At 32.3% G+C, this 9,803-nt stretch overlaps 1 protein-coding gene across 1 annotated transcript; it reads right to left on the bottom strand.

Moving 5' to 3' along the window:
* Positions 1 to 5,471: 5,471 nt before the first annotated feature.
* LOC120083377 (G-type lectin S-receptor-like serine/threonine-protein kinase At4g27290) lies at positions 5,472 to 8,970 on the bottom strand. The gene is made up of 7 exons (XM_039039116.2): positions 7,528 to 8,970; positions 7,312 to 7,425; positions 7,082 to 7,209; positions 6,697 to 6,907; positions 6,358 to 6,595; positions 6,091 to 6,241; positions 5,472 to 5,995 (listed from the first exon to the last, which is right to left on the bottom strand). Exons 1-7 carry the CDS (start codon positions 8,798 to 8,800, stop codon positions 5,693 to 5,695), a joined length of 2,418 nt encoding a protein of 805 aa, XP_038895044.2. The 5' UTR covers positions 8,801 to 8,970; the 3' UTR covers positions 5,472 to 5,692.
* Positions 8,971 to 9,803: the final 833 nt, after the last annotated feature.

Raw genomic sequence — 9,803 nt, forward strand, 5'->3', positions numbered from 1 at the left:
AAGGTAGATCCCTCTCTTCCCCACAGACGGTGCCAACTATTGATGCCAAATTTTGGCTAAAGGAAAAGCACCTGACCTCCACATGATATCAACAGTAAATTTGTACTTTTTGGGAATATAGGACCTACAAAACAAAGAAAAATAGCTTTGATGCCTAAGTCAGTAAGAGAATAGTAGAATAGAAAATAAGTCAAAAGTTTAAGTTACCTCATATGCAGATAATGATGTATTTATAGGAGATTTGATCTAGGATTTATCTTAGTCCAAATAGGATTAGAGTATGAGTTTTCCTAATCCTAGACGAGTTAGGTATCTCTCAAGCCAAATGGGCCAGGAAGTTCATTTAGCATGCCCTGTTTATTAACTCTGAGCCTTGACCTCGACCTTATTCTTGGTCGAGGTCGATTGGCCCAACATCCTTGACAGGCGCGCTAGGGTTTTACCGCTTGAGGCCTAGCTATGTTGGGTCTTTGGCCATTGGGTTAACATGAGAAGATCAAGGCCGACCAGGCCCAATTTGTCCTTGAGTTTATCCCTTCAGTATTCTCTTTCTTTCCTTTGACTATTTTACCTTTGATTTCAGAATCTACCCGTAACATTAATATTGCGGGAACTGAAGCGATAAACAAACTTTTTTTTTCTATTGACAATATAGGGGGCAGGACGTCTAATTTCGAGATTGATATTACATACTTGAGATCATTTGAGCTATACTTATTTTAGCGAATCGATGAACAATTTGAAGCTTGCATTTCTTTCAAAGTAAATTACCTTTTAACAATTATATTTAATTGCATAGGACTTTCTGCGAGTGAATAGGCATGTTTTACCATTTTTAGGTCGGATCTCCCACCTTGAAATTGATAGTAAAAATTATGTGAGTTTAACTAGGTTCATATTAGCTTTCTTGAGTTATTCAAAACCAAAAGTTCTATTTTTATCATTATTAAGAAAAATATTAATTTATATTTAATTTGTATCAATTTAAACCCTAAATTAGAAGTAAAGATTAACCTAATAAGCTTTATTAAAAAAAAAAAAAAAAAAAGATTAGCATATGGAGTTTAATATTCATATCATTTCAATTTTATAGGTATGGATAACAAATTTAGATGGTGTAATTTGCATGCGTGTCATTGATATATGAAAAATTAGAGATAGGTCAAAATTCTTGAATTTGACTTTTTTTGTATATTATGAATTCCAAGTTTGACCTTTTAATAAATTCACACTATTTATTCTTATTTTTTCTCCCACTTTAGTCTCTTCCAAGCTTTTATTCCCATTTTTCTCCCACTTTTTTCTCTTCTATCATATCTGCAAGGTAGTTTTCGGTCTTTTCAATCCATTCTTCTTGGCTTTTCATCTTTTAGAAAATTTATTATAAAAAAAATTGTTGGTCAATTGAATTTTTGTTTGTTTTTGTGTAAATAGTTGTGGGTTAATTGACTAAAATCAAGTAATTCCAGTTTTTAAAAATTCCAGTGTAAGTTTGAGATAGATATTTGAGATGTGGTTTTAACCTTTTAAGTGAATAATTTTGTTTAAAAATAACTAAGAAAAATAATGCTATGAAATTAATAGGTGGGCTTAGCATTAAAACTCATGTATTTTTAAACCTTTTAATTTAGATGAAAAATGTGTAGATTGATGGTATGACTATCGTTAGCATGTTGATAACTTGCTTCTTGATCCTTCCTGTCTTCATGTTAAATGTATTTGCAACTCAATGCTATCATCACATTCTCTTAGAGTAAAGAGGGAAAATGTGAGATATTAATAGTATATCTTAAAATAATCAATATTTCAAGTGTGTGGACAATAAATCTAATATCAATCAACATTCAATCAATAACTTATTTTAAAGTAAAATCTGTGTGTTTTATTTTATAAGCATGATATTTCAAGTGTATCAATTCTAAACATGTGTGCTTTTACCCATTTTCTTCTCTTTCATATATATATATTGTTTCAAACTTCAAATTGCATATTAAAACCAATAAATCAAAATTTCTTAATTCAATTCTAAATTTCTAAATTCCAGACTTTTCAAATTTTCTAAATCCTAAATTATCAAATTGTTTGAAGTAGTAAGCAATCAGCAAAAGAATTTGCACTCTAATTCATTAATTTTAGCATCAAATCAAATATGTTCATAGAATATCGAGAGGTTTCATAATAACTCACTTTTGAAGATTTTAATTCACGAAATCAGCTACAATCTCCTGAGCTACAAGGTGTAGACTACCAATAGATCTTCCCTACTATTTTCTTATATCTTAGATTGAGTTGTGAGACTCAAAATGAATTGAATTTAGGGAGGAATTTGAGAGGAGATAAGAACTTTCTGCAAAAACTTAAACTTCTTCTTCAATCTCTAAAATTCAGAAATCTCTGCTTTTGCATGCCAATTTCTTAGCTCAATCTTCTGAGTTTTATTCATCTTCAGCGTGCTGAGGGCCTTAATCAAATGAAGACACCACCTACTTCACCAATTTAGGTAGATTTAAAGTGGAAGCTAGTTGTTCATGAAGTGGGGAAAACCCACTCTTATTGGATTTTTCCCAAATTCATTTTCTTGTTTTAATTTTGAAATTCTCTTCAAAATTAAAACCAAATTTCAGTTTTTAGTTCTTTAATTAAACTGAAATTTTACTAATTTTACAAAAATTAATTAATTTTCAAATAAAATTAATAATTAATTAAATAATTTAATTAATTTAATATCGAATATCTAATTAATCAAATACCAGTTACACAACCATGAATCCCTATTCATGTAATTAATATTTAAATCAAATTTAAATATTATTTGATTCTCCAAATTCGTTTAATTTGATAATTAAACGTGTAAATATATTGCATATAATTACTAATTCCCTTAATTCAAATTTGAATGTTTCGAATTTACTCATCACGCCATTCTATCCTAAAGATCATGAGCTCCAACGATCCAAGATTAGATGGCTAAACTCTTTAACCTAATTAACAACCATTTGTTAACTACTAGGTCACTCCACTAAAGCCTAGAAGTTGCACTCTCCTCATGCTAGATATATCGTGTCCACTCGATATAACCATCATTACTAAGTTAACCCTTCACAGGTTGTTCGTAATAACGGTTGGGTCAATAATTGTTTTACCCCCAAGATTATCTCTTGTTTCTTAAGTCCCACTGATCCTCTAATGAACAATTAGTTTGAGATCTAATCATAAAATCGGGTCCCTCTCGGGTCAATGAGAGGGTGAGACCCCTTGTTCAATACCTAGAGTCAGCACTTAAGAGAGCAACCTCTCTACTATCCCTAAAAGCATGTAGGAGTGAATTTCGTCTTGCACTCTATGTCTCTAGCTATCTACCCTGTATTACCCTTAAAATGAGAGGCTTATTGAGTCGGCGTTGTTGAGCCAACCCTCACCCATGAAAATCTAAGAATAATCTCGAATAAACAGAAGTTCATAGTTAGCTCAGGATTAAGGTTAAGTTACCTAGGTCATTGCTTTGAAATAGTTAGTCTTAAACAGTAAATAGCGTTATAAAGTAAAAGTGACTTATTTCTTGGTTCGATCTTATACAAACTCTTTACATAGGATGCCCCCACTCCTCATACCTCCACATTAATGAATCAGGATCACTTCGTTTGTAGTACTTTACAACATTTGTAACATCTACAAAGTGGGACACATCCGATAGTGTCACCATAATAAAGTACCAAACCTTATTTGTATACTATAGATCATTTTGGCCATCTACTCGAACATGATCCAGTCTTATGTCTCCACATAAAGTTCAAGTATTCATGTAATAGCCATGGATCTTAGTTTATTGGAATTAGTCTATACAAGTGCAATTTACATATTCAACAACAATTTGATTGAAAAACTCACAATAACATCTTTATTGTAAATAGAATATGTTTAAAATTACAAATGGACATACAACCCAACACAACTCATATCAAACTACGTCAAATAATTGTGTTATCAATTATCCCAATTATGGCTCCAAACATCAAATAGAAATTTCATGATAATTAGATAGTAAAATCACAGAGTAGTCAGTATCAAATAGCAATTAGATAGCAATCGGTATCATTGGTTGCTATTTGATTGTTGTAATCAGACAATAATCAGGTAACGATTAGTGTCATTGTCAATTTGACAGTCATTATCATATTGCAATTTGTATCATTGACAACCAGTATTAGATAGAAAATCAATATAAGATAGCAATTAGATAACAATCAGTATCAAATAGCAACCAAATAGTAATTAAACAACAATCAGTATCATTGACAATTAGAATATCATACAGTAATTGGATAACAATCATATAACAATAAATGTCAAATGAAAATCAGATAGCAATCACATAATAATCAGATAGAAATCAGATCGCAATCAAATTTCAGGCAGAAGTTGTGAATTATGTCCGCATGGGTGGGATTTTCCATATTTTAAAAAAAAATAAAAAACTAAGGACATTCAAAACAAAAAGTTCTATTTTTATTATTAAGAAAAATATTAATGTATATCCGATTTATATCAATTTAACTCTAAATCAGAAGCAAAGATTAACCTACTGAGCTTTATTAAAAAAGATTAGCATATGAGGTTCAATATTCATATCATTTCAATTTTATAGGTATATCAATAAAATATCCATATAAAAACATTTCGTAAATTTAAAATTTATAAAAATTATTTAAAATAATAATTAAGTTTTTTTATTTCACAACTAAGTTATAGATTTGACAGTAATATTCATATTCATATTTGTGATTAATTGATAATTTTTTCAAAATTTTTTTAATGATTACTTTTAATAGATATCTCAAAATCAATTAATCCGTAATCTCAAAATCAATTAACCTACAATATCGATGAGGATAGATCTATATTTCAATCAAGTTATGGAGGAAGAAGTAGAATCAGCGCGGCACTCTAGTGTATACTTCTTGACATCTTCAACGAAGCAACAAGTATATGGCAAGCGAAATTGATTTGGAAATCAAACAAATTATTTTATATTGGTTTAAAATACCTTTTTTTTATTATTTCTTGTCCAAAATAGATGGGGGCATATGATGAACCATGAGCCAAGTCAAATACAAATTATGCAAATTAAATATAATGTATTTTGTCATTATTATTCAGATAATTACTTTGAAATGATTATTGATCAATCTAGTTTGACTTGAATATGTCAGTCAATCAAATTCTATTCGTGAAATTTTGTGGTCCACATTCCAACATTGCCAGACTTTTCAGGGACTATAAAGTTACCATTTAAAGATTCAAAGGCCTCATTTTCACGGTAAATCATACATGGTTATGTTTGATTAACAAAGAGATATATTTGAGAGTGATAATTTCCAAAATTATTGGGCAAATATTTTTAATCATCCAAAATCAATTTTAACAAATAATTCGTTTAAAAGTGTAAAATTAAACATTAAAGTCATTCTGAGTGATTAAGGCAACGTTTTATAATAATTTTAAATATGATAAAAAGTGATTTTCCATTTCAAAATCACTCCCAAACATACAATTAACTAGCCGAAGATAGACTTACATAGAAAAGATATAGTAGTAAAATGGCCAAATTACAATGCAATGCATTTGAAAACGTAGAATGAATGATAGAGAGTCGAGTCATTTAGAATCCATTGCAAAGTGATTTTATTATTTACTAACGTCCTTGTGGTAGTGTAAAGGTCACTTCATTGGAAGAGGAGATCTCAGTCGATGATTTATCCGTCTTTGAAATCATTCGTTCTGTGTAGAATCCAGGTCGTCGAGGAGGAGATAATAACATATTTTCAGTCTCTAACATTGAAAGTACTGACCACATGGTTGGTCTTTCATCTGGATCTTGTTGAACACACAAAAGTCCTATTTGAATGCATTGTAGCGCTTCAGAAGGTTGGAATTCATCCTCCAATGTTGCATCCATTAATTCCAAAGCATTGCCTTCATCCCAAAGCTTCCATGCCTATAGATTTCTCAACTTGGGTTAGTTTCCATGCCTATAAAGTGTCTAATTTGAGGTAACATGCATTAGTTTGAAACAATGTCATTGATACTCACATGTCCAAGAAGATTAAGCTGATGATCTGGATGGACGAAGCCTCTGTTCTTCTTACCACTAACTATTTCCAAAAGAATAACTCCAAAGCTAAAGACATCTGATTTCAACGAAAAACATCCATCCAGTGCATATTCGGGAGACATATAGCCACTGCAGTGGTATCATTCACTTGTTTAATAATTTTATCCCACAACTCATTAGAATAAAATCTATGAAAGAATGTGAGGAAAAAATGTTGCAACAAGTAAAACTGTCTAAATACTTACAAGGTCCCAACAACTCTTTGGGTTTTTGTCATAGTTTGGTCCTCGGGAAACATGCGTGCCATTCCAAAGTCAGAAATCTTTGGATTCATTTCATTATCTAATAATATATTACTCACTTTAAGATCCCGATGTATGATTCTAAGTCTTGAATCTCTATGAAGGTAAAGAAGACCTCGAGCTATCCCAATTATAATGTCCAATCTCTTTTGCCAATTAAGTGAAGATCGCCTCTCTTTATCTAGCATCACAGTCAAAAGAACATAAATAGATCGATCATGAATTAGAAGTATCCATTAACATCTATTCAACCAAAGGAGCACAGAGAGAAATGGCACCAACCAAAGAGGAAGTTGTCTAGACTTTTGTTTGGCATATATTCATAAACCAGTAATGTTTCTTCTTGATGAATGCAGAAACCAAGAAGCTTGACAAGATTTCGATGTTGAAGTTGGGAAATCAATAAAACCTCATTTTTGAACTCGCTTTGTCCTTGACCAGAGCCCTCTGCCAACCTTTTTACTGCAATTTCTTGTCCACATGGAAGCTTTCCCTGTATTGTACAGCATATGTATGTGCTAATGTGTGAGTTCATGTGCAATAAAAACATGATCTTCTCAAACAAAAAATTCACTGAAAAAAAAAAGACAGATTGCTTAGTGAGAAACACAACTTGAAGATTATGCTATGAAGCTTATTCAACAAAGATCTTAGCAAGAAAGAACACCTTGTATACAGGACCAAAACCACCTTCCCCTATCTTATTGGAAAAAGAAAAATTATTTGTGGCAATCTCAATCGTTGAAAAATCATAGAGTGGCATCTCAACTTCATTCTCTTGACTATGAATTTCACCTGCAGTGATCCCATCACAAAATCTGAAGATAAGAAACGAAAATGAAAGCATAATGAGCAATTAACAGATTACTGATATACTAAAGTTGAAGGAACTTTTACCTCTAACGTTCTTCCTTCTACGCCAGAGGATAAAACAAACCACTAAAACCAAGAAGCCTATCAGTGAAGCCACAGACACACTAACAGCAATTACAAGCTTCCTGTTGTTCGAGTCTACAAACAAATGAACCATCATTGTTATAATCTTCTCTTCACATACACATTAACAAAAGGTTGAAAAGAGATACTAGAATGGAAGGGTTTACAATTTGATACCTAATTCAGAAACCGCCACTCTCACATAGATATCCTGTCCATTTTCAGGAACAAATCTAGCATCAATCAATTGCTTGAACCAAGTGACACAGCCATAGCCGCCTGTAGAAAGTTCCATTATTCCATAAGCCAAGCAAGAGCAGTTATTCAAGCACGCCGCCTCGCAATCAACAATGCTTGTATTAACATTCACCAAATACCCTGACGAATCTGGCAATTTCACACTGCGGATTCTTTTAAACCCTTCCCCATTTCTGCAAGTTTGATTGTCCTTTCTAACGCAGCCATCTGTCCATCTAAACCTTTTCCAATCATCAGGCGATTTGGGTTCAAACCCAACCATGCAATTGCATTGTGGAGTAAGGGAAAATGTACAAATACCAAAATTCCCGCAGAGTCCATAGTCGTCGCAGCGATCCCCTGGCAATGTATACAGAGGATACCAATCTTTTCTACCATCGTCCCAATAAACTTGATGCAATGTTCCAGCTGCATCAAGTGCAAGTTTTACAATCAGACTACTCGCAACGATTGAATAAGTTACTTCGTCGGCTGTGTATTCGAACTTTGGAGAATAAACTGCGGTATCTCTGAGAGGAGCGCTACCACTGAACCTATTACCGTACCATGGGCCGCCCCGGTACGTTATGATGGGTCCCTTGCGAGTTACCAATTGGGGAAGCCCATTAAGGTCCACACTGTAAGTGAAGTCCCCAAACGACGGATCGTTTGAGCTTTTCCACGATCTTAACTTCCGGTTCAGGCGGGTTTTGGAGCTCCAACCCAGTTTCATGCCCGGTAACAGAGTATCAGAGGGGTAATCGAAACTCTGCCACAGATAATCTTCAGATCCAGATTCTTTAACGACCCAATTACCTGTATCTAATAGCTGAGCTACTGGTTTTTCCGCTGATCCTGGAGAAGTGGAAGACCATAAAATTCCATCTGTTTCGTTGAGAAGTACAATGTTTCCTCTTCTGAATTCTAATTTGGCAGAAGAATTTACAAGTGGGTTGTCTCTGTTTGCGACCCATACGATAGTTTGTGGGATGTTGTTGAACCATATTCCCAAATACTGAAATTTGGAGCCTTGGGGAGTGAAGATTCCCAATACAAATTTCTCTTTAGCTGAAATTAATATCTGGGTACTACCATTGATGGATTCCCCTGCGTTTATGCTATCGATTGCTAATGATTTTGTTGGAAACACAGCTATGGTCGTCAAGAGAAAGAGAAAAGCCGAAAGCTTGAACCTGTAAATCAGTTCTCCCATGGCTTCTTTCAGATTCAAAGCATGTAATTTGTCATTTTGACCTGATTATCAATTCATGTACGTTGTGAAATAATTCAACTTTGATTTTTAATTTTATCAGCGAGGTTCATCATGTATCTTTTGACGGTACTCTTAAATTTGACAATATCAAATATAATATTGTCATCGTCATTCTATATTCTAAGGAATTGGATTTTTATATAAAAATACTCTCAACTTTGCTTCCTATCTTAAAAGTATATTTACTTTTTCAACGGTGTAATAATACCTTCTACCTATAAATTTTTTATGTTTCAAAACTATCTCCAGAATTTATAAGTTAAAATCGACGTGATAAATGATGTGGAACGATATAGAGATAATTAAGAAACATGTTTCATTTAAATTTCAAGCAACAATATAAAAATACATCGATTTGTAGAATTTTGATGGATATCTCAACAATTGCAAGACATGGATTTGTTAATTTATATGTCCATTTCATTATAGTCATAAACATGACTGAAAACAAAGAAACACATGAAAATCTATAAAGCACAAATACAGATACCGCTACACGATACGGATATGATTGGATACGACGATTCGTCAATTTCTAAAAAATTAAGATACGAATACATCTAAGGATACGTCATTTTTTTATATATTTTTTTAATATATATATTTCTAAAAAACAAGAATACTGATACATTGAAAATGCATTTTTTTCTTTAAAAAAATCTAGGATATAGATAAATTTAGCATACAAATTAATAACAATAGCACAAAATAGAATAAAAACACTGAAATACAATACAAAAAAACAATATCTAAGATGTTGAAGTACAATAGTTAATAAAATGCAATAGAAAAGTGGGTCATATTGCAAAAAAATAAGAAGAAAAGATTAGAGAGAGAAGTATGAAGGTAAACAAAGAACTTATTGTTGAAGACATCCAAATGGTCTATATTTTGGTGAACTTTGAATGTGAAAATGGAGATAAGATGATTCTAATCTATAGTT

The sequence above is a fragment of the Benincasa hispida genome, chromosome 8, assembly GCF_027475165.1.
Source record: "Benincasa hispida cultivar pf3 chromosome 8, pf3_genome.v1.1, whole genome shotgun sequence".
Taxonomy (NCBI): domain Eukaryota; kingdom Viridiplantae; phylum Streptophyta; class Magnoliopsida; order Cucurbitales; family Cucurbitaceae; genus Benincasa; species Benincasa hispida.

Coding starts and splice junctions, on each gene's coding strand:
- LOC120083377 (XM_039039116.2), bottom strand. CDS start 8,800: ATGGGAGAACTGATTTACAGGTTCAAGCTTTCGGCTTTTCTCTTTCTC. Junction 6,908..7,081: donor GTTTTGGTCCTGTATACAAG/GTGTTCTTTCTT, acceptor TGTACAATACAG/GGAAAGCTTCCATGTGGACA. Junction 6,596..6,696: donor TCTAGACAACTTCCTCTTTG/GTTGGTGCCATT, acceptor CTGTGATGCTAG/ATAAAGAGAGGCGATCTTCA.